The sequence below is a fragment of the Uloborus diversus genome, chromosome 4, assembly GCF_026930045.1.
Source record: "Uloborus diversus isolate 005 chromosome 4, Udiv.v.3.1, whole genome shotgun sequence".
Classification (NCBI taxonomy): Eukaryota; Metazoa; Arthropoda; class Arachnida; order Araneae; family Uloboridae; genus Uloborus; species Uloborus diversus.
In genome coordinates, this window is record NC_072734.1 from 49,541,600 (window position 1) to 49,567,486 (window position 25,887).

The following is a 25,887-nucleotide window of genomic DNA, read 5'->3' on the forward strand; positions in this document are numbered from 1 at the left end:
AGTATTTTAGTTATTTTTCAAGTAAAAAGAGTTTTTTAGACAAAAATATTATTTATAATGGTTATTAATTAGAAAAAAATCAGGCCTTCATGTTCACAATATTAGAGTCATTGCATGAATAAAATCAAAACATGAGGCCTAAATGACAAAATTTTATCTATTCAAAAATAAAAATTCATTGAAAAAGCACCAAATTAAGCAAAAATACCATAGTAGTCTTTGGGTCAAGTCTTCCTACTTAGCTTGATCAAAGCTCCCTAGTTAGCTTTATTTTGTTTACCTTGCATTTTTATCAACTTAGATTAAAGTTACATAAAACTACTGTATATTAATAGATAGCTAGAAAAGTGCTTAAGGCATGCATAGTTTTAAAATTCATTTCCCTCAAAACTGGAGGTTAAAATTTAAATTTTTCAGAATTTTCAAACTTTACTTTTAAAGTGCGGTATCATTTAATACTGAATTTCTTGAAAACCACTGACGATTCTGAAATGGCCCGTCTCTGAAAAATACTGTTGTGTAACTGGCCAACCAATAATATGACTAAAATTTTCCCTAAATATCCTTTTCATGGAAAAAATCATTATGGGTCAGTGGGTCAACTCTCCCTATGGGTCAAACCCCCCTAGTTTAACCTATAAAGCTGTTGTTGTCTCCTTGTGATAACTATGCTGGCAATTTAGGGTGCGCTGCTTCACTTTTCCAACTGTACCGTAATTTAGTGTGAAGTCCGACTTCCACAGTACACACATGGCATAAAGACCCGTTTGCAGGGCAGGCAACTATTCACAGCATAACACAGTACACACATGGCATAAGGACCCGTTTGCAGGGCAGGCAACTATTCCCAGCACAACAGCGCACACACACACACAAACACACACATAAAAAAAAGGACCGAAGAGAGAAATTACCTTTATGCTCGATCCGGGCTTCGAACCCAGAACCTCCCCATCCGCAATCAAACTTCTCTGAGCACTAAACAAGGCGGTCACCTATAAAGCTATTTGGCACTGAAAATGAAAAAAAAATATATTTTAAAAATTTGATCTTATTGTGAATATTTTGATAGCGTAGCAAGGGTGGATTCAGGAAATTTTCAACGGAGGGGTCATATTTGATTTTTATTACTTACCTTTTTCTCTATACCCTGCTTTACAACTGTTCCTGACTTCAATTCTGAAATTCGGGGGGCGCTCAAAACTTCCTTCCCCTACCTCATCAAAGATCATTTAAAATAAAGTCCGGCGGATAGTCTCTCAAGGTAATGGCTTGTATCCGTGCCTGTTCAGCAGTAGGAGTATTACTTTGTTTCTTCAAAAACAGGATACGTTAAATTTCGGAAATATTTCGGTCTTTCAATTTCTAATTAAAAAAAAAATGCTGATGCAAAATTTTCTATCTTGTTTTGCTAAATCTTAAAAAAATAATACATTTTAAAACACATTCAAATCGATACTTTTCTTTCAAAAATTTGTAGTGAAGAAAAAGGTGGTCCTTATGCATTTAAACTTAACAAGGGTCTTGATAAACGGCACTGCTTAAATTTGTAATTTAAATAACTTTTTCAAAACAAGATGAGAAAATTATTAGTTTCTAAATAGTGACACAAAAAACACTAGCTTTTAACTTGTTTTAGGACTCCCCCCCATACCGTTAGTATATTTAGAACACTTACTGGTATTTCGAGGTTACTATTGCCGAAGTGAAATAAATCACAATTGAAATAAATCTCGACTTTTGATAAGAATAGAAAATAAGTAATAATTAGGAAAGAAATTATAAATATTTTATGACTTTTGACACATTTTAGTACTTTTTATCCCATAGACCCCTTTTCATCCGAGTGTAGGAAATTTAATATAAATCATGATAAAAAATAAAACTTTTGAGTTACTGATTTTTGTATTTTTTAATGAATTTTTTCAAAACCTTTTATTTTGAATTTTTTGGGGTTTAATTTTTTTATAGACTCATCCCGTGAAAACTATAAAAGCCGCTTTTCCGAACTTTAAGTATGCAATATCGCAAATATTTCGCCCTATTCAGAATTTCTTTTTCCTAAAATATACAATAGTTTTTTCGAATTTGTATGAAAACGGCAAATCCGGCAACTACGAGCTAACTCGTAGTCTAGTCTATCAGCTAAGCTCAGATGCTACGAATTCCTCGCAGATATGCAGTTAAGGTTTTAAAGAATCAGTTCTGATACATTTTTGTGAAATATCTTTTTTATAATTTCAGTGTTTCAATATCAAGTTATTGTCGATACGGGCTGCGACCATGGTTTCTGTCAGAGCGCGTCAGATCCATCTAAGCAAGGATTCAATCCGGGCTCTATTCGTCTGGAACTGACAACCAGAGAGGGAAAGTTAGCCAGACTGAATCTTGATGAAGAGTAAGAAATTCTATTTAATCTTAAAATTAGCTACGGTTTAAAAAGCTTATAATAAAACATTTGAAATTCAAACGATTCGAAGAGTTGGCTGCATTTAATCTAAGAGGCATATTTATCTCAAATACAACCATAGTATTCGATTCGATTGAATTCTTTCTACAAGCCAGAAATTACCTTTCGGGTGGGGAGAAAGTAATTTCTTACTCCTCGATTGGTGGAAAGAATTCGATCGAATCGAGCACTATTGATAGTGTTGAAATGAATACTGCCGTGTGCAGGTAAACGGCAGTATCTGCAGAAATGAGTTTTCGAAATATTTGAAGAAACGTGTTTTGGATTCAATACTAACTATAGGGAAACGTTAGAATTATACGTCTTTTTCGCGCCTTTTTTTCAGCGGAAACAAAGCGATCTTGTACATTAAAGATAACGTACAATAGATGACAAAAATGGAAAAAAAAAAAGGAAAAATTTGCAGTTACTGTCCTTTACCTGCACACGGCAGAATATGCCTCTAACTTCAACGGAAAAGTAAAAATAAAAACTTAAAAAAAATTATGTTTGAAAATAACAATTTTACTTTCCGGTCCCCTAAAATTTCTTAATTCGGATAACTATACAGGATGGTCCGTTTTAACCTGCAATACCTTTTTTTTCGCAACCGTTAGTCCTAGATGTGTACTTCCAATCGCAAAAATGTTCAAAATCAGATGCGTAGTTAAAATATTGAAAGTTTGAAGTGAACTTTTTATACGGGTCCTAGGTACAATAACTGATATTTAGGGAAATAATCTCCATTGAAAAATAATTCCAATAAAAAAAAGTTTGAAATTAGTACGACCAATATTCACCGAGATATGAAACGCAGCGTTTTGTGACTTAGACCACTTTTCACTCGCCATTAATAATCTTTTGGGGGAAAATATAGCGATTAACAAGTGTTTAAAATTATATGTTTGCATAGAGCTTGGTTTCTCAAACTGCTCGAGGTTTTGTAGTGTGTTTTTGTGTATCACGGCATAACATTTGCATTTATTTTTAAATAGCAATGAAATATATAAATGACTTGTTTTTCTTACTTTGACGACCTGTCATTCTTCTGAAAGGGCTATAAGTTCCAATCTCATCTTCTGTATGGTCCCTTAAAACTTTGAAATGGAATATCTCCTTGAGTTTTGATCGCACAAATGTCAAGTTTTTTGTGTCAGTAATAGTTTTCAATGGAGATTATTTCTCTAAATAATAGTTAAGGCACCTGAGGCCCGTATGAAAATTTAAGTTTTGTATTTTTTTAATTATTTATATTTTCATTTCAAACTTTCAATATCTTAACTCTGCATCTGATTTTGAACATTTTTGCAATTGGAAGTATACACCTAGGACTAACGACTGCGAAAATAAATGTCTTGCACAGGTTAAAACGGAACAGTCAGTATACTCGTTTAAGAGTTCCGTTTTTTCGATCTCGATGCATTTTTTACTTGATAGATTGAGCTATCTCGTTGCTTGTCCCAATTTGACTAGAGTAAATTATATTTTGATTTTAGTAAATGCAAATGTTTCCACTCAGAATGATATACATACATCTAATACAACCATAAGCTATTTCACATAAGAATTAAATTTGTTTTTCATTTCACACAGTTGAAGCCAGTGTCAACAAAAAAAATTTTTTTTTTAGTATTTTTTTTTTTTAAATTTTAGTTATGTTTCTCTTGTATTCTGTCAAGTTTTCTGAACGTTTGGTGAAGTTTGACGGAAAACTCTGCTTATCACGAGCCAAAGACTTGAGAAGAAAATCAGTATTTTTGAGGGAAATATTTAATTTTCGAGAATATAAGCAGTACTTCTAATAAAACCCAGTGGATATTTGTACATAGCTAGTAAAGTAATGTTTGAAATGTACATCTTATTCCCAGCTGTTTACGATGCAGAAGGACCAAAAACTTACAAAAGTTACTTTGTTTATAAAATTTTTGTTGGTCCCATAAATCTAGGCTTAATTGAATTTTCACTACGAAGTATGTGCTGATGTTACCTTTACATGAAAAAAGTATTGAACAACTGATCGGATATTTCTTGAGAATATCGTAAAAGTGTGACTCTTTGTAATTGTCTGGATACTTTTCGTTCGTATGCGTACAGGCAACCAAAATATCCACTTTGATTAATGCTGCATAGGTTTTGATCAGTTTTTCGTGATATCTGTACGTACGTATTTCGTATATGGTTGACATTAAGCCCCAATTGAAGTAGAAATTTAATTTTTTCATTAAATTTGTAGCCAAGAGTAGCACAACAGGTTTTTGATGAATTAGCGAAGTGAGTTTAGTTATGTGTATAATACTTATGTGATGATCAATGCCTGAAAAATCCCGGAAGAAGACTAAAAAAATGTCCTGGCAACTAGTCTTTTCCGTTTCAGAAGCAACGTTACACCGGATTTTAGAAAAAATTTTGTGAAATATTTTTTGTTTGGTGCCTCAACTTTTTATTGCCTTTTAAAATTTTGGCTTATGTCGGATCTCTGCTTTTGTTGATGTATCTTAATGAATAGTAATATAACACGTCTTTAATAGCCAATTTGTTCAACCATAGCACGCTCTTATCCTGCTAAGTTAAAAACGAAAGATAATTCTTTGAAATATAATTATTTTTTTTTTATAATAATACCAGTTACTTACTTGAGTAATTTAGATATAAAGAGATTAACTTATGTTCATATGTATAAAAATATGCATTATTTATTTTTTCTTACTCAAACAGCTCTGAAAAAGAAATGAAGCCAGATACTCAGTATGTTTACCTAGCCACCAATCGCTTCCCACTTGGCGAAATTCAAGCCGCCAAGGTATGGTGGGGTCATCCTGGCAAACCGGAGATTTCAGCCAGACCATCACCCTATTCTGCTGGCTTGAATCTAAGAAAAATTCAAATTGTTCCTATTGCTCTACCGGAGGACATGTGAGTTCCAACTGTATATTTAAAACACTTTCAAAAAATTATTCAGTAGTTTCTGGTACTTGAGCTTAAAATGTTTTTGTCCGCTCGTAATCGTTTAAATTCTTCTCCACGATACTACCGTAGTTATAAACGTGTATAAATACAAGGAAAAATCAAAAAGTGTTTGCGTCATTTTTTTTTTTCAGCCAAAATATGGCTGTGAATACAAAGCGAACATATACATTCCCGCGAGTGACAGTTCCTTGAACCATACCAACCGTATCTGCCTTTTGCTCCAAAGAAAGGAGCTGCTATCAGTCTTTTAAGATGACAGTTGTTCTTTAGACGTCCACATCTTATGAGCAGCAAAGTGTTATTCCTTTTGTATGGAGCAAGGGACAAAAATCCATAGCAATTCACAGGGAAATGCACCTGCAGTCCAGACCTTGCCCCTAGGGATTTTAACGATTTCGGTCCACTAAAGTTTCTGGCAGGACAGAAGCCAAGAACGCGGTCCGACGGTGGTTTCACAGGCAGCTGAAAGAATTCTACCACAGGGGGATCTCGAATTTAGTGCTGCAATGGGACAAATGTCTGAACCGGTTTGTGACTATGTGGAGAAATAACGTAAGGTACGTAGTACACTAGGTACATTTGTAAATACCTGTATGTACCTGTTTTTGTCGAATAAAAAATAGGCGCAAAGACTTTTTGATTTGCCCTCGTACAAACACAAAATAGAAAAGTTCTGGGTTCAACAAGATTGGTCTTAGTCAATTTATCGATTCACAATGAATATCAAGTGCCTACTGTTCATTTCATTTCAAGTATATAACAACTGACTCCAGCAAACTATTTCAAAAGTCTACAACCCTATTCAAGTAGTAATTTTCTTCCATATTTAAGGTCAGCCTAGTGTTTAAAAACTTTTAAACAATAATCTCTGGTTGGGCCTTTCATGGAGCGCTTGTCCACCAAAATTTTCCAGTCGTATAAACGTAAGCAAATGAAATATTCCCCTTGTTTTTCCTCTGATCGACATCATATATGAAGTTAGTTCGGAAGTCTTGGGGAGGACAAGGATGGGAGGATCACTAGGATAAGTCTGAAGTGTCTGGAAATAATTATGTAAATGATATATTTTTATTTGAATTTATTTTATTTAATTTGAAGGCCTGCTTACTAATCTAGTAGCTTCCTTTTAAGCCTTTTTCATTATTGTACTATCCTTTTTTGTGATGAAGTAATCAAAATTGCAGGTAAATTTTCCGTTGAACCAATAGGTATTAAACTAGCTTTCTTCATCTGTGCATTAAATCTTTACGATGAAACAACAACATCCAATGACAAAAATATCAGCTCTACAAGAAGTGATCGCAAAGTTTCTCATGTCTGGATCTATCCATTATACCCGAGCATAGCAAAATTTTCTTCTAGAGTAGGCACCGATCCCTGTCCGATTTTAAGTTCGTAAGCAGTTTGTTCTTAGTTTGAAATGTATTTTTCCTTGCCGAGGTTTGCTTCCTTTTACAAAAAAGGAAGTATTGTATTCCCTAAAAAATTTTGACTCAAAAATCGACCTTAATTTCCATTTTGCTCACCTCCGAATGAATGTTGAATTTTTTTTTCGACCTGACCACACGTGGATATATGTCTAGAAACGTACAGACACCCAAAATACCCATTTTGACGATCCCCGAGTTAATTACAACGAGTTTTCTCGTGATGTACGTATGTATGTGCCTATGTGTGTGTGGACGGATGCATCTCGCATAACTCAAAAACGGTAGGTTCTAGAAAGTTACTCCTAGTGGGAACTAGTTGTGCACCTTTTCTTTTGGTTGCATTCGGATGTTCCTAAGGGGGTGTCTTTTACACCTTTTTTTGGGGGGTAATCATTGTTATTTTCAATGCTCACTCAAGTGTGTTATAATTTGTGAAACACTTGGCGATACATCGACGAGCTTTAGGCCGCTGTTTTGTCGCCAACATGGCGAAAAATTTGGCGATTTTTGCTTTTTTTTAAAAATTTTAAATCTGGTTTTAATTTTTGCCAATATTGGTGATATTTAAATAGTTAACCACTGAATCACATTAAACTTGCCTATAATAGGGAAATAAACCTGTGTAAAACGTTTTTTTTGCTTCTGTTCGCAAGAAACTAGGGGTGAAAATATTTATTATTTCCTTGCTTACTCCAAGGCGATATTATCATTAAATTGGCGTAAAAGGAAGTCATGTGCTGCACACATTAGCTCGTTTTTTACTAGAAAAATGATTAGGAATAATATTCACTGCGAATTTATTATAAATCCAGGGTTTAGTTCAGAGTTATCATAGTTTGTGTGTGGGATATGACCATGCGCGTATATTTCTCGTATAATTCAAGACTCACGACTGCTAAATGTTGAAATTTTATATGTAGGGCCTATGTCATGCCTTATCATGTACCTCCCTTTTACTCGCATTAGGATATTTCAAAAGTACTGGATTCATTTTTTAACTCAAGTCGACATTAATTTCCAGTTCAATTTTCTTATCAAGATTTCTCATTCATTATCACTCTACTCATCTCTACTAGTCAAGTAACTATTTCTTGCCAGTAGGCGAGTGTTGGTGACATAAACCTGCCAACACCTTCTTGTCAGTTTAGTGTACGCATTTAAAGAAGTTTTCTAATCTCGAAAGATTTCGGTTTTTAAATTTCAACGGTTTTCAGTTAAAAAATAACCTCATTATTTTTCATTTGCACAAGGAAGTCATGTGAAATCTATATTGTTTTTTATAAATTGGTCGATATTCTTCATGATTCTATTAGTAGCAAATTTTATCATCGAAGGCTTTTGAAAATTATATTTGATTAAATTGTTATTACTGGGAAATTTTAATGCACAAAATTTATCTCAAGATATTTTTTTGAATTAATATTCATTAGCGATATAATTAAGGAGTCGCCGTAGCCTAGTGAATAAGACGATGGACTGGGAACCAGACGGCTTCGTGGTTGGAGTCTGACGCCATCAAACGCCCACCGAGTACATGCAAAATATGTGCTCGAAAAAACCGTGGATCTTCCTGGGATCGGTCTCTAGCAGTTAACTTTGGGTACTGAGTACTAAGACTTTCTTCTGTAGTACTAAGCCGAAATCATGGACGTCTCAGTGACCAAATTGCTACAGTTCACCGCTGCATTTAAAGTCGATAAACCAACTAAAATTAGTAAGTGCAGAAGTTACTGGAGGGTGGGAGGGGGAGGGGATTATCTATCTAACTAGGAAATTTCAAAAACAACAAACTGAAATGCTTTATCTCTAATTTTTTCTTCTTTTTTTCATAGAAATAAATTTTCCTTGCCTGAAGTTGTTGTCCTGTGTGGCTCCCCCGATAGAACTATTGGAACGAATCAATATTTGGATTTAACAGTCAATGACTGTTAATTTTATTGTAAGTGTTTTATCTGTTATTGTGAGTTGCCATGCATATACATGCAATGTTTTTACCAAAGAAGTCTCTGTGATTTTATTCAGAAAACATATATTCGTTTTTGTACACGAAGTCAGTTTTACAGATATTTAATATTTCGTTGTAAATAAAAGTATTTGTATGATCAGTTTCTTTGTTTTTGTAAATAAAGTATAAGTCGTTTAAGAGTTTCATTATGTTCACAGGAATTTTTTAACTTCATCTTACACGTATGCGCTTCTGTAAGTTTGTGGAGATCAATAATTTTATAAATAGTAAAGTAAAGAATGATTTTTATATTTGCTGGTAGGCAGTGGGTCACATTAGAATTTTTTCAAAGGGGAGGGGGGGGGGGGAGTCCTGGATCAAAAGTCCACCATTCTCACATAATGTAGACCGAAGCACGTTTATGCGGATTTTTTTCAATGAATTTTCTAAATTTTATGTTTTAACTTAGGATATTTTAGACATTGCGCTTTTATAAAGCAGTTAATAGAGTAAAGATTGGTATATCCAGTTATTGCTCAGTTTGGGTTTTTAATCGTTGAAACAGTTATTTTTGAGTCCAATTCGGTTGTGTAAACTTGCCCCGGACACGGGGAACGTTTACGCATATTTGGTTTGACACCTAACGTGGTTCTGTTAGTGTTTTGAACATAATGTTTTACCACTGTTGAAATAAAGCAAATTTATTACAGACTGAATAGTGTATAATGTAAAAGCTGAACGGGGATATGAAGACAGCCGTACATGTTAGTAAGATATAAGATACGAATTTGTAACTCAATTGAAAATTAAATGGAGATTTTCAGAACTGAATAGCCTGAAAATACTAAAGTTTTGAGACTGTTTGGAGCGAAAAAAGCCTCAGGGCACGTTTAGAAATAAGACACAGTAAGAACATGCGTAAAGGTGTTCAGACGTCCAAGCGTAAACTTGCCCGTCGCCAAGTTTAGATTTATTTTTAACTTGCAAAAAAAAAAAAAAAAAAAAAAAAAAAAATCAGTTCATACAAATACAAAAAAAAAAAAAAAAAAAAATCTGCAAATTTTTATATATTTGTTGTTTTTGAACAAAGTATTATTTATTCACAATAAGCTTCAAACCGTTCAACTCAAAAGTCACTCGACTTGGTAGAAAACAATTATTATTTCTGCATGCTAGACAGAAGCTCGACTGATGCTCAAAAACTTGTGAGGATATTTGTTAGGCAGCAGCATCAATATGGTATGACTGTTGGCTCTCCAGTTATAATTCGTTTTGAAAAAAAGGGCACTGCGTAAACATGCCCTGGTTTACCCTAATCCAAAAAGAAAATTATAACTAATACTCAATCAGAAAGCACAAGAATGAATGTATTTACTTTTCTCGTAGTTAGAAATAAAAATAGCGTTACAAAATCATAATCATAGGAAACGTTATGCTCATATACAGTTGGATTTTGCAGGCTAAGAAAGAGAAAAAATAAATCTTATTCTTTCATTTATTGAATCTGAAATTATTGCTACACTTGCTTGGGATTATTTTACATACTATATAAATAAGATTATAGTCAATCAAAAGAACTCAAGGGCGATGGGAGGGTTCTGGACCCCGTTGATCTTCCTCTTCTGTGCGCCACTGTATGGCAGGTATCAAAAAGATTCCTTAAAGTATAATTACTTGTTCATTATTCAGTTCAAGTTAATACCTTAAGAGACTACTCAATTATCGGAAACTCTTTTAACCAAAACCTCGTATATCCGAAGACAATTTTCTTGATTTTTTTTTGTAAATAATATATTTTGGTAAATATCACAATAAACAATATCACTTCTAGGTCAACGGAGGCAACAATTTCTTTTTGTAGGAACCGAATTATTTCTGTAACTTTGCTGCGTCCCATGTTCCGCAGCAAATCTCTTGAACACTGTGATGGTTACAGTTTTTAAAATGCTGTCAAATTCAAAAGCGATCGCATCTGAAAGTAAAGTATTGCTTTATTAATCCTCCAGAACTCTCGTCAAAATGAAAAATTTGAGAACTCACACGTGAGATTTTTTTCTCACGCCACCCGTTTTTCTTAAATTCAGCAGCTATAATATGAGGCAGTGAGAAGCAAAGGGATGTAAGTGGGCATTTCAAGTTTTGAGTAAAATGCGTTGTGATCCTAGGTAGGCTTTTATTGAAAAGTTTTTCTAAGTCATGCTATTTAGTAGCCCCTACCAGGGCTACTAGTACTATCTCTAGCCCCAAGACACAGGTGAGGTTCATCTATCATTTTTAATTTTTTATTATCTCCAAATTTTTAATTTTGACATTTACATTATCACAACACTAGAGTCATTACCATACATCCTTTTGTTTCTCGCTGCCTCGTATGTAATTGGTTTATTAATTTGTTTTAGTTAGTTTAAGTACATATCCGGTTAAATATTTTATGAAACAAAATAAAATCAAATTTTAGAAAAAAAAAAAAAAAAAAATCCACGAGAGAAAGAGAGAGAAAGTGATGGGGGGGGGGGGGGGAGGTCGCAAGATGGGAAAAAGTCAGGGCAAAAGCACTCACACTTAGGCTACTTCGAACAGCAAACCAGTAACAATCGGGTAAATACTAATCACTGCGAATAATCTCGAGATAAAGTTAGAAGCAGAAGCTAAAGAGAGCAGCACCATCCCTAAAGCGTAAAATACTATAAATACCTTTTTCTTTTTGGTGTGAATATTTTGCTCACGGGGCGAATTCTAGAGGTAGAAATAAATATTTCTTCATTATGTGTTCATGTTTAAAATCCCAACACGTAGTCCTTACACAGTGTTAAAAGAAAATTTCATGCCTAAATAAATATTTTTTCAAATATGTCCCTCTACTATGAATATTTATAGCTATCTATTTTACATTGCTTATATGTTGGCAAGAAAAGCATTAAAACATGATTAGGAAAGAAAATGATTGACTTCTCAAGTAACAGACTTCGTTTCGTAAACGTTTTAAAATGGTTGTCAACGTTGTGACAACCAGGTTGAAACGTTTAAACTCGTTCTACGTGAGTTACTGTTAATATTTTTATAACTCTATCTTCGTTAGAAATCTATAAATATTGCCGCATAAAAGTGCAGTAAACGTTCACTTAACAAAATGTTGACTAAAAGAAAAAAAAATCCATTTGAGATTTCATGTATTTATTCCTAAATTATTCTCTCTCTCTACACACTAATTATTTAAAAAGAGAAAAAAAAAAAAAAAAAAAAAAACCGTATGCTGGTATAAAACAAAAACAGTACAATAAAAATAAATATGCAATAAAATTTTATTGTACAGAGTTTTCGGTACAAATTTATGCTTCAAAATACAGGAAGGCCTCGACATATTAAAAAAATATATATAGAGAGAAAAAAGTAACAAATTGTCAGATTAATATGTGCACCTTTTGACTTCTCCTTTCGGAAGTTTATGAAGCAACGGGTGTACGCTTCGCGTGTGGGTAGCATTCAAGATCTGAGGGCATGAATTGCCCAAGTAGCACAAACTGTTCCGCAATCCATGTTGGCTAGAACATGGGTTGAACCTGAGTAGCGCTTAGATGTGGTTCGAGCTAAAGCATTGAATCGTAGAATAAAGTAGCTACACGTCCGCCATTTTGGAGCTAAACGATGCTTTCTTCCTATGTATGCTATGGTGAAGTGGCGTGTTTTGCTTCTTGATTGTAGTTTCTTTAACTATACTGTCCAATATTTTAACGCGAAACCTTACTCGAATTTGCGCATGCGTCAGGTCTCTTCTGATTTTATCAAAACAGCGAATGATTGCAAGAAAGAAGTAACGAGCAAGCAAAAACAGAATGCATCGGGAAGTGCTCTTCCTTAAACCATCACCCCTTTTTAGCCTACTTTCCCAGTAAAAGTCAGAAAAAGAAGAAAAAAGCATGAAAAAAGGCTTGATGCATCTTAAAAATGTCGCGAAAAAAAATCAAAAATAAATAAAATAATTAAATAAATATCGAAAAATTAAAAATTGGAAAATAGGGTATTGAGATGGGGAAAAATGTCTGTCGGTCTGTCTGTCCCCCCTAATAACTTTTGAATGAATAGTCCGATTCGAACAAACTTTTTTTTGTTCGAAAGATCTCGGCGAGGACACTTCATTCCCATATTTTACTTTTTGAGTTGAACTATTTTTTGTTCAATTTTGAACAGTTCAAAAAAACTTAACATTAGCGCCTACGGGGAAACTGAAAGTCAATGTAGATTCTGTACTTGAAGGCGGATTTATTTCAAACAAATTTTGTTGGAAATAGCTCTTGACTCCAAACTCCAGACACCGACTCCGAGAATTTAGATTCACCTGACTCCGATTCCGACTCCTGTGCCCGACAATTAATCACACAGGACTCCGACTCCCCGACTTCGACTCTGACTTCGTAGCTTTGGCAAAAATTTATACACGGAGGACAAATGACTGACTCCGATTCTTGGATATTCGTCTCCGACTCTTTTATCCCAAAATGAGATTGACTCCGACTCCGACTCCGCAGCTATGGTTTTCACTGTGAAATAAATATTGTTGATATGATTTGTTTTTATTTTCACGCTAAAGTTTTAATTTAGGTATTCAGTTTTCGGCGAATAAACTCGAAGTCATTTATGTTTCTACATAACGATATGCGCAGACGATTTTTTTTTCTTTTGACAATGAAAAGTATTTCTTTAAGTTGACATTTTATTGTTTTTATTTATTTTGGTAAGTGCATTAATTCATTTAAAAAATTATTTTTGGCAACAGGGGGAAAAGAAACGATTTTTTTTGATGTGATGTATTTATTTTAATAAGCTTATTAATTTTAATTATTATTTTTTCGTTTTGAAAGTTCTTAAAGAATTTTTTTTAAGGGAAAAAGTGTATTAGCAGCATTGTTTAAAAGGTGCTGCTTTTTTTACGCATCTATTTTTTTTAGATGTGTGAGGAATACTATATTCCTAGAAATTAGCAAAAATATGTTTGAAACAATTTGCAATTTTAGCTATGTTTGAGAATATTGATCAGGTACTAGAAAGTAGTATGGGTATACGGGAAAGGAGGCTCGTAGAGTTCTAGACGGAACTTCTTGTTTCAAGGCCATGTCACACGTAACGAAATTCGCTCAACCTACCCGTTCAACTTCAAACTTTCATTCAACTTTCTCTTGGAGAAGTTGAACAGGGTTGCCAGGCTCTCAAACGAAGGGTTGATCCTAAACGTGGCTTCTGTCTACCATTTTAGGCGAGTTAGCACAATGCACTCTGAGCAATGTTTTTTGGATTTAATGGGGTTTTTTTTTTCTCAATTTATTTCAAAGCTGTAAATAAATTACAGTTTTGAAAGTTGCAATCTTTCAAATTATAAAAAAGGGATTTATAAACATCTTGATTTTACTAGCTCAATGCAGCGATAACAGCCCTTTTACCTAATAACTATGAGTAAAAGCAGGCCTGAATCTATAAATTTTGATCCCCCCTCCCCCGATAAGAATTGAATAAAAACATGGAAGCTTTTCTTCACTTTTTTTTAAATTCAATATTATTATTTATTTATGTTTTACCTCGCTATTTTAATTTTCATACAAAGGTTTTTTCTTTTTTTGACGTATTTTGCTTTTGAGGGAGTTTGAAATTCTTCACTCCTGATTTTTCTTTTTCTCATTTTACGTATAAGTTCATTACAAAATCAATGGATTATAAAAAAAAAATACATTAAAAAATGTAAAGATGTGAAAAAAATGTAAAGATACAGAAAGATGAATATGTTTTATTCATCTTTCTGGATCCAATAGTAAGTTTTTTTTTTTTGCAAATGTAGGTAACTCTTATGTGATTATTACGTTTTTTACACTTTGATTAATCTTGCTGCTTTTCATAATGTATTTAAAGGTGTTTTTGAATAATTTTATTTGAAACGGACATTTTCGTGGCTCATGTTAAGGTAATTCTATGTATTATTTCACATTTGCTGATTTTCCAAAATAATTTTTTTTTAATTATCCTGATACTTTACAGAAATGTCCCAAATGTGTTTGCAACGTTGAAGGTTTAAGTGTATTCGTTTATTTAAAAAGTTTTCCAATTTCTTGGGTCCTTGCCCCCCCCCCCCCCACCTGCGGGCATGCAGATCTGGACCTGAGTAAGAGTCGATATTTATAAATAACTTGTCTATTAATGTAAAAGTTGTGATTTTTAAACCATTAAACTTGTCTACCACTTTAAAATATGTGACAAAAATTTAATAACAGCAATTATAGATCAAGTAAATGGACATTTCTAAGTTATTACTTTTGAACACTTATCTGCCGAAAAACCTGACTAAAAAAATTGTATTTACAATAAAATTACTACAACAAATGATTCTCAGTTTAAAATACTTTGATTTCATACACTAAAGGAAAATTTTCGACTGTTTTAGATAAAAAAAATATATGTATAGTAAAAAATAACAAACTGAATGTTGATTCAACAAGCTGCGTGTCTGTAGAATGAGAGAGATGAATAAAAGAGCTACTATTAGCATAGGATAAAAAGTTTTGGAAATAGCAGTATATTGAATAGTAACAATAATAATGACTATTTATTCCTTAAAGTTTTTAAAGCTGAAAGTGCAAGGCAATGCATACATTTTTCTAGTTTAATATGCAAACTTTAATAAAATTTGCATTTTTATTCAACATTTACATTTATTTCCACTCTAAATCTTTTCTCCTCAGTGTGAAAATACTAATTTCAAACCCTTTTGCACACCTTGTCCATTTCTAAGTTTGGAATGGATCAATTCAAAACTGGAGAATATCCTCTCTATTGATGCTGAACAGGGGTATATTGTTTTGTCTAAAACTTTCCCATCATACTTTTTCTGGGACATCCTGAATTTAGAGATAACCGCTACAAAAGCTATTAGAGTTGGTATTTAAGTTTTTGACACTTATGTCTTTGGTTGTATCAAGCAACTATTAGTTCCTCTATAAACAGAGAATATTTATATTAGAGAAAAAATTAAGAACATAAAAAAATGTAAATAGCACTATTCTAAATATTTAGATATTAATATACTTAACTATTGAGCGATGATCAACTTAGTTTCACTTTTACTCAAAAGAAAAGAGACATTTCATAAATCCTTTCCCAGTAAGACTGTTGATTGATAAAATTAATTGTATCTAATTGTTACAAATAAATTAAGTTATTAAAAAGTTTAAAACAAAACTACGTCGAAAACAAGATGTAACAGTTTTAATATCTATAACTACTTTTACAGTGTAACAAATGTCATGTCAAACACAGTTTTTTTTTTTGTCAAAAACTCAACCTTGTCTAAGCATTATTATTTTGCTAATGAATGTAGACCAAGTGTAGTTGTTAAAATAGAAATCTTTTTAGCAATGCACAAAAAGTGAAACAACAAAATTTTCTACTTTTATATATATACATGCTATTGTTTTTATGTGAAACCTCTGTACATGACCCATTCTATTTTATCTTTCCAACACATGCACATGAAATTTATGACTTTAAAAAAATCAAAACTTAAATTTTTAAATAGTGAAGAGTATAAATTACTTATTGCATAGTTTATAAGTTACATAGAACGTAAGAATACTAACTTTCTACTGATTTAGGCAGGTTTGTACTACTTTTCATAGTTTGAAACATTGGACTTAAAATGGTTCTATTGATTAAATTGAGTCATGCAGGTACATTCAATTAAGTAAGAAATTGTGAGTTGTTTTATTTTTGTTCTCTGAGAAGAACAATGCTTTATAGATGTTTTTACAGAGCATACTGAAAAAACATTATCTTTTATAATCTATACCAAGAAAGGAAAAAAAAAATAGTTCATTTTTCTTAGTATTCAATTCTTTAGAGAAACTGACACATAAAATTTATACATAAGCTTTATTTACAATAAGTTACATACACATACACTCATACGTATTAATATATAATTTCAATTACATTTCAAGGTTCAACAATAATTAACTTCGGCCTGGTACAAACAGTTTTTGACTGCAACCTCTATAACTGCATCTGTACACAATAACATGAAATTCTTTCTCCCATAATCTAAAGTCATGAAAACAAATTAGACAAGTATATATAACATGAATATTATACAGGGAGGAGGACAAGCTAAGTACCCCTAGCTTTTATGAAATCAATGTATTACCGTAAAGTATAGGCATGGTATGTGTGCTGTTTTTAAACAATCAACCAATTGCTTCACTTGAACGCAGTTGATGGATGTTTTGATTTTCCGACCCAGGATCATGTGAGTTCACGCCACCGCCCAGGAGGAGGAACATGCTCGCAGAGGTTAATTATGTAAAATAGAGAGGGTCGGATATAAATAAAGTTGATTTCGGGAACCAGTAGTAGAAGCAAAAAACCCAACGAGTAGGGCCCTAACACAGCTCGTCTTTGCGAAAAGCATAATTTGAATTCAATATGTCAAAATGCAATTTTTCATTTTATTTATTCATTTTGATGAAATATGCATACAATATGCGTTTACCTCTTCTAGGGGCAGGGGAGGCAAATGTACTAAATTAATATTAAAAGTAATATTCTAAAGATGATTTGCAATAACAGATCACTGTGTCTGCGATATAAAGAAATAAGTTCAAGTTTTTAAAAAAAAGCTACATTTTAAAGAACAAGCATTAATGCAGATGTATTACATTAGTTGAAAAGCTTTTTTAAAGGTTTTGTTTCAAGCATAAGTAGTTATTCAACCAATTTCAACTAAAAGTCTCTTCTCTGATTACTGTTCTTAGGAACATCAAGTAAAATCAAGTAAACATTTCAAGTCAGAAGAAAACTTATCAGCAGTAAGTTACCCCGCCCCCTAACCCAGAGCTAAGTCAGAACCACATGTAATCTACCAGACAGCCCGGTTATCATATCCAGAGACTGCAGTTTCGTTCTTATAAGAACTCATCAATCCGGAAGAGCCAATAACCGAGCTGGAGGCAGATGTCATCTCAACGATAACATCTGCCTCCAGTCTCTGGATGTGATAACCGGGTGTTTGGTATTTTACATGCAGAAGAAAACTTATGCAAAAGATGATAAATTGTAGCACAAAAATTGTGTTATTATTAATAACAATTGATCTATGATGTTTATATATTTAAATGTTTCGGACACAGGAGCTAAACATTTATTTCATTTATTCATTTGTTTGTTTTTTTGCATATTTCTATTGCATGAATTTGATTTATTAAAGAAGAGGAACTTTTGTTGCTGTAAAATGTTTGGAAAGTGAAGCTTATCTATGAATTAATTGTTAACTTTGTGTATGTGCAATGCAATATATCAACTTTGATGCACTGTAACTCTCACTGTAACACTGTAACTCAGTTGAATCTCAGTCACCAAATTGTAATCACAGGTTCATATCATAAAAAGGTGCTACCTGTATTAATTTCATTTTTTTTCCACTCGGTCCCTCTTGAAATATTTCGCTTTAAACTTTGCGAAAATGCAATATTTGACCAACTTTAATGCCCTATAACTCTAGTACCAGTTCAGTCTCAGTCATCAAACTGTAATCATATTTTCATGTCAAAAGTGTTACCTGTATCAGTTTCATAATTTTTCACTCAGTCTCTTTTGAGATATTTGACTTAAAACTTTGCCAAAATTCGATTTTTTCCATTTTTGAAAAAGTTTGCGAAAAAAAAAAAAAAAAAGGACGAAGTTCTCAAGTTTAAAATTTCTACAACAAGTAGTCCTATATTATATCTAAACAATGAAAAAAATTAGAGCTGCGACTCTCCTCCTTTTACTAATTTTGTAGCATTAAAACTCGTATTTAATGATAATTTTCAGTTTGTAATTGTTAATTTTTTGCTTCACCTTTCTCACCATTTAAATAATATTTTGCAAGCAAATCGTATCTAGAGCATCCTTCTGGTGATGTAGGATTTTGTTTTGTCCTGATAGCTGTAAAATTAACCGAGTTAGATGCATTTACGTAAAACTTGTTTATGGTCCAAAAAACGGCAACTAAACAAACTTAAAATGGCGGGATAAAAAAAAGTATGAGCGTAAAAAATTTTCTTTCAACAACTTTTGAACTCACCTAGTAGTGAGAATTAACTAATAAAAAAATTAGGAAAATCAAAAATGCTGAGCAACATGGCCTGGGTGATTTCTACTGGATTGACCATTACCGTTGCTCTTGCTTCAGATTGTTTACAAACATTCATTGATTTGGCAAGATTACACACTACGAGATTGGCGAATTTGGCAAGGAAATTCTTACGACGACTTTAAACTAGAAATCGACCTTTTAACACAATAATAAGGTGGAGGTTTATGATATATTACGTTTTATATTTGTTTTTAACAAAAATATAGTAATAATAACTCACCTGAAGTTATTCAGCAGTTTATTCCATTCCTTGCAAGCGTTGTTGATGTTGTTACAGGCGGCCATGTTGTATTTTGACGTCACAGGTCAGAGGATTGCTTCCTCCTGATTGGCTGAAAGTTGAGGTTGATCCAACTTTTTTGTCGAGAAGATAAAAAGTTGAACGGAATACGTTCAACCTCGGAAAGCATAGCACACGGGGATTTTCCGGTCGGAATTCGCTCTTGTGGTTGAGTCGAACCGAAGTTGATCGTCAGGTTGAACGAATTTCGCTACGTGTGACATGGCCTTTAGTTCGAACCGTTCGCAGCTGCTAGTCACTGAGTTCGAGAACAGACAGTATGTTAATCCACAGTGAAGAAGCACCACAATCAAGAAGCAAAACACTCTACTTCATTATAACAAACATAGGAAGACAGCGAGGGGCTCGGTGGCGCTGTGGTAGAAACTGTGTCTTCTACGCCAGAGGTGTGGGTTCGATTCCCACCTCGCTCTGGGTGTTTTTTCATTCTCATGTATTGTAAATCTTTCATTTGTATTGTTCTGAGAATAAAATTTGGAAAATCGTTGTTGATTATTGGAGGTATAAAGCTTCTCCGCTGAAAATAGCTAAAGACCTGAATATGTGTTATCAAAGGAAGACAGCGACACTCAGCCCCAAGATGGTGGACGTGTCGCTACTTAAAGCTACGATCTAGGGCATTAGTTCGAGCAACAAACAGTACACACAATGGTCTCTGGCAATGAAAGGCATTGCTTTGCCGTTTACTAAAATGATGAAACAACTCACATCACGTTTTTCCCCTCACTGTTACGGTATCTTCAGACATAATTAGAAAGTTAACTCTTAATGACACGAATTTTGTACTGTTGCCAGCACCTAGAAGTTTTTTAACTGAGTATGATTCAGAAATTACTATGCGATGCGTAATTATCTTATAATAAAATGATATGACACAAGATTAGGGGGGAGGGGGAGATACTCTTTATAACAACCACCAAGATATTAGCCACTCTCATGATTCCTAAATTTAGAGTAAAGTATGGTTCTTCATGGTAATGAGATATTTTCAACAACACCACAGGCCTATGTGTGTAAAATGCGACAGGTTAGATTTCGACTGCTTTTCCGAGTTTTCGTTTATCCTGTACACTTCTTCACATTGGATAGAAGCTCAAGCGATTCCTGTAGATAAATTTATAAATCCAAGTCTGAATTTATATCTGTACCTTTTAGCAAGAACTACTAATGTCAAAAATATCAGTTTTAAAAAAAGTAGTCATAAAGGTTCTTTGTTATCTTCTGGCTATATATTTAACTTTCACATTCTAGTATCGATGTAATTGTATTTACTTTAAATTATAGTGCCTGGAAAGAGTAGTATGTCGATCCACAGGGAAAAAGTGAGGTCAGATCTGAGGAAAATCTAGATGGCGCTGCGCCCAGGGAGCACGTTATGTTTGTCAATCAGACTCGTTTTAAATCGGCGATAACATGCTAATTTCGCTGCTTGAAAGCCCCGTTTTTCGGATCGAACCTATTTCATTGTAAGAAATAGATTCCGGAACATGTTCTATGTCTGGCAGGGGTATTTATTTATTTTTCGAAGCAACACAAACATTACATGACTCCTCTTTAATGAATATAGTACACTTTAAGCTTTTAAAGCAATACTTTTTAAATGATTTATTGAAATTTTAGCACTAGTTTGTTAGCAATAATGGCTTCATATTTTACTTCATTTCGTCAGATATTTCATTAGCAGTTGGCGTGACCTTTCATCGTTTCTGGGAAGAAAAAAGGAAACTGGATAGTAAAATTTGTCAAAAGAGATTTTGGAAGGACTGCGTGTCTCTTATTTATTTATTAAATCTGCTTCAGAATTATTTCAGCTAATTAAAATACCATTAGCTAAAATATGCAGTCCAAATTTGCAAATTTGATACAAAATAGAGACGTTAGTAAATTTAAAATTTATTTTACGATGTAAAAACAAAAGAATAGTTTAGAGACGTTGTTTTTTAAAGGATTTTGTCTCATTATGAGGATCGCGTTTTGGGGAGTGTTTGGTAAAATTTCTGGGGGGGGGGGGGATGAGAATGACTTTTGGGGGTGGGTAGCTCTTGTTAAAGTTACTGCATTCTACTCGTTAAATAAATATTACGGTAATTTATTCAAATAATATTAGTTAGAGCAGGGGATGACGTCGGGGGAAGAGGATGTGGGGGGAGGGCTCATGATGGAGACTACACTAGCGAAAATTTCAAAAGAAGGCATTTGAAAAGAATTTCAGTCTCAATTTAAGGGGGAACATTTTCGGGGGGAGAAGAGAGGGGCTCTAAAATAGTGAGAGGGGATGCTATCGCCCTTAGGATGAGCTTTCCTAACTAAAGTTTTTGCATAGAACAGCCTGTGGTCATTTTGTTGTTAAAATGTTTCAGTATTTTTTCCTAATATAATTATAGCTAAAGCAAGGGTGCCGATCCCGGACGAAGGGGGGGGGGGGGGGTGATGGTTCATGGAGGTGACTACACTATTGAAACTTTTATAGAAGGTGTTTCAAAATGATTTTAGTCTCATAATCGGGAAACTACTGGGCACTACTGAAGGGATACCAAGTAAAATGGGGAAGGGGGGGGGGGATCGTACTTTGCGTCATCACTCTTAGAAAACGTCCATGGATTAACTATCAGCGTATTTGTTTCTATTATGTAAAAAATCAGTCTGCCATCTCGGTAAGTAAATATTTCAGCAATTTAACTCTAATCATTTTACTAAAGCGGGACGGGGGGATGGGGTAAGGCTCTGTTTATGCCATTCAAATTTTTACAAAGGGTGCTATAAAAAGATAAAAGTCTCATTTTGGGGGATAGCACTTCTGAGGGGTGGGGTGCTTCGTAAAATTTGGGGATGTGGATGAGTTGCGTGTTCGCTCTTGGGGGGGGGGGGGGGGGATCAATAACTAAACCATCTGAATTTTTAAAAATCTATCGGCCATCTCGAAAATTTAATTTTCCAGTAAATAGTTTTAATAACTCAAGTAAAACTAAAACAGGGATGGCAAGGGGGGGGGGGGAGTGGGCATGGTCAGGGTGCAGATTAAGCCATCAGAACTTTTAGAGGTGTTTAAAAAATATTAAAGTGTCATTGAGGAACTTTTTTGGGTGCGGTGGGGCTTCGTAAAATTTGGGGAAAGGGGAGTGCTCTGTCGTACTTGGGTGGGGGGAGGGGAGGACACCCAGAACTAAATCTGCATTTTGAGATCTGCAATAAATGCTATCGGTCATCCCGATAAACCAACGGTTCGAGTAGTTTACTCTTAACTGCGCAGGGGTGCTGAGGGGGGGGGGAGTATAGTATTCACCCCCACATCATGGGGTGAATACTATACTCAGGATTAGGTTCATATTGTCAGTTCTTGGACTGAAAATTGTATGAACACATCGTGGACACATTTCTATCATGAACTAAATTAGGTTAAAAGCTGACGTTGATTGTCCTTGCTTCTAGGTGCAGATCTTAAGGCCATGTCACACGTAACGAAATTCGCTCAACTTATCCGTTCAACTTCAAGCTTTCATTCAACTTTCTCTTGGAGAAGTTGAACTGGGTTGCCAGGCTCTCAAGCGAAGGGTTGATCCTAAACGTGGCTTCTGTCTACAATTTTAGGCGAGTTAGCACAATATACTCTGAGCGATGTTTTTTGGATTTAAAGGGTTTTTTTCCACAATTTATTTCAAAGCTGTAAATAAATTTCAGTTTTAAAAGTTGCAATCTTTCGAAATTATGAAAATGTGATTTATAAACATCTTGATTTTACTAGCTCAATGCAGCGATAACAGCCCTTTTACCTAATAACTATGAGTAAAAGCAGGCCTGGATCTATAAATTTTGATCCCCTCCTCCCCCGATAAGAATTAAATAAAAACATGGAAGCTTTTCTTCACTTTTTTTTTAATTTTAAATTCAATATTATTATTTATTTTTGTTTTAACTCGCTATTTTGATTTTCATACAAAGGTTTTTTTTTTTTTTATTATTTATTTTGCTTTTGAGGGAGTTTGAAATTCTTCACTCCTGATTTTTCTTTTTCTCATTTTACGTATAAGTTCATTACAAAAGCAGTGGATCATATAAAACTTTTTACATTAAAAAATTTTGTTTTATTCATCTTTCTGGGTCCAATAGCAAGTTTTTTTTTTTTTTTTTGCAAATGTAGGTAACTCCTATCTAACTATTACGTTTTTTACACTTTGATTAGTCTTGCTGCTTTTCATAATGTAATTAAAGGTTTTTTTGAATAATTTTATTTGAAACGGACATTTTCGTGTCTCATTTAACAATTCTATGTATTTATTTCACATTTGCTGATTTTCCAAAATAAAATCTTTAAATTATCCTGATACTTTACAGAAATGTCCCTAATGTGTTTGCAATTTGGAAGATTTAAGTGTATTCGTTTATTTAAAAAGTTTTCCAATTTCTTGGGTCGTAGCCTCCCCCCCCCCCCGCCTGCAGATGTAGACCTGAGTAAGAGTCGATATTTATAAATAACTTGTCTATTAATGTAAAAGTTGTGATTTTTAAACCAGTAATCTTGTCTACCATTTTAAAATATGTGACAAAAATTTAATAACAGCAATTATAATCAAGTAAACGAACATTTCTGAGTTATTACTTTTAAACACTTATCTGCCCAAAACCTGACTAAAAAATTTGTATTTACTATAAAATTACTACAGCAAATGATTCTCAGTTTAAAATATTTTTATTTCATACACTAAAGAAAACTTTTCGACTGTTTTAGATAAAAAAATATATGTTTAGTAAAAAATCCCAAACGGAATGTTGATTCAACAAGCTGCTTGTCTGTAGAATGAGAGAGATGAACAAAAGAGCTACTAATCGTATAGGATAAAAAAAAAGTATTGGAAATAGCAGTATATTGAATAGTAACAATAATAATGACTATTTATTTCTTAAATTTTTTAAAGCTGAAAGTGCAAGGCAATGCATACATTTGTCTAGTTTATTTTGCAAACTTTAATAAAATTTGCATCTTTAGTCAACATTTACATTTATTCCCACTCTAAATCTTTTCTCCTCAAAGCATGCAGTGATAAAATACTAATTTGAAATCCTTTTGCACACCATGTCCATTTCTAAGTTTGGAATGGATCAATTCAAAACTGGAGAATATCCTCTCTACTGATGCTGAACAGGGGTATATTGTTTTGTCTAAAACTTTTCCATCATACTTTTGCTGAGACATCCTGAATTGAGCGATAATCGCTACAAAAGCTATTAGAGTTGGTATTTAAGCTTTTGACACTTATGTCTTTGATTGTATCAAGCAACTATTAGTTCCTCTATAAACAGAAAATATTTATATTGGAGAAAAATTTAATAACATAAAAAAAAGTAAATAGCACCATTCAAAATATTTAGCTACTATTATACTTAACTATTGAGTGCTGATCAACTTAGTTTCACTTTTACTCAAAAGAAAAGAGACATTGCATAAATTCTTTCCCAGAAAGACTTTTTGATTGATAAAATTAATTGTATCTAATTGTTACAAATAAATTAAGTTATTAAAAAGTTTAAAACAAAACTACTTTGAAAACAAGATGTAACAGTTTTAATATCCATAACTACTTTTACAGTGTAACAAATTTACAAGAAAATTTATCAATTAATTTTAATCAAACTTATTAATTGAACTATTAATTTTATTGATTTTATGCGAAATAATTTTTTAGCATCAGGAAACCATATGTGTTTATAAAAATTATCAATGTCAGTATTGGAGTTTTCAACAGGTAATGTCAAAAACAGGATTTTTTTTTTTTTTTTGTCAAAAACCCAACTTTGTCTATGCATTATTATTTTGCTATTAAATGTACACCAAGTGTAGTTGTTAAAATAGAAATCTTTTTGGCAATACACAAAAAGTGGAATTACAAAATTTTCTACTTTTATATATACATGCTACTGTTTTTATATGAATCCTCCGTACATAACCCTTTTTATTTTATCTTTCCAACACATGCACATGAAATTTATTACTTTAAAAAAAATCAAAACTTAAATTTTTAAATAGTGAAGAGTATAAAGTACTTATTGCATAGTTTACAAGTTACATAGAACGCAAGAATACTAACTTTTCTACTGATTTAGGCAGGTTTGTACTACTTTTCATAGTTTGAAAAATTGGACTTAAAATGGTTCTATTGATTAAATTGAGTCATGCAGGTACATTCAATTAAGTAAGAAATGTGAGTTGTTTTACTTTTGTTCTCTGAGAAGAACAATGCTTCATAGATGTTTTTGCAGAGCATACTGAAAGAACATTATCTTTTATAAAATGTACCAAGGAAGAAAAAAAAAATCAAAACTGGTTCATTTTTCTTAGTATTCAAATCTTTAGAGAAACTGACACTTAAAATTTATGCATAAACTTTATTTACAATAAGTTACATACACACACTCATATGTATTAATATATAATTTCAATTACATTTCAAAATTCAACAATAATTAACTTCGGCCTGGTACAGTTTTCGACTGCAACCTCTATAACTGCATCTGTACACAATCACATGAAATTCTTTCTCACATAATCTAAAATTATAAAAACAAATTAGACAAGTATATATAACATGAATATCATACAGGGAGGAGTACAGGCAAAGTACCCCCTAG

At 33.1% G+C, this 25,887-nt stretch overlaps 1 protein-coding gene across 1 annotated transcript in view; it reads left to right on the top strand.

Moving 5' to 3' along the window:
* The window catches only part of LOC129220557 (uncharacterized), a 103,221-nt gene that overhangs the window by 39,006 nt on the left and 38,328 nt on the right, over positions 1 to 25,887 (top strand). The window contains exons 8-9 of the mRNA XM_054854988.1: positions 2,245 to 2,398; positions 5,165 to 5,362. Of these exons, the coding sequence (XP_054710963.1) occupies positions 2,245 to 2,398; positions 5,165 to 5,362 (352 nt within the window). The remainder of the gene's footprint in view (positions 1 to 2,244; positions 2,399 to 5,164; positions 5,363 to 25,887) is intronic.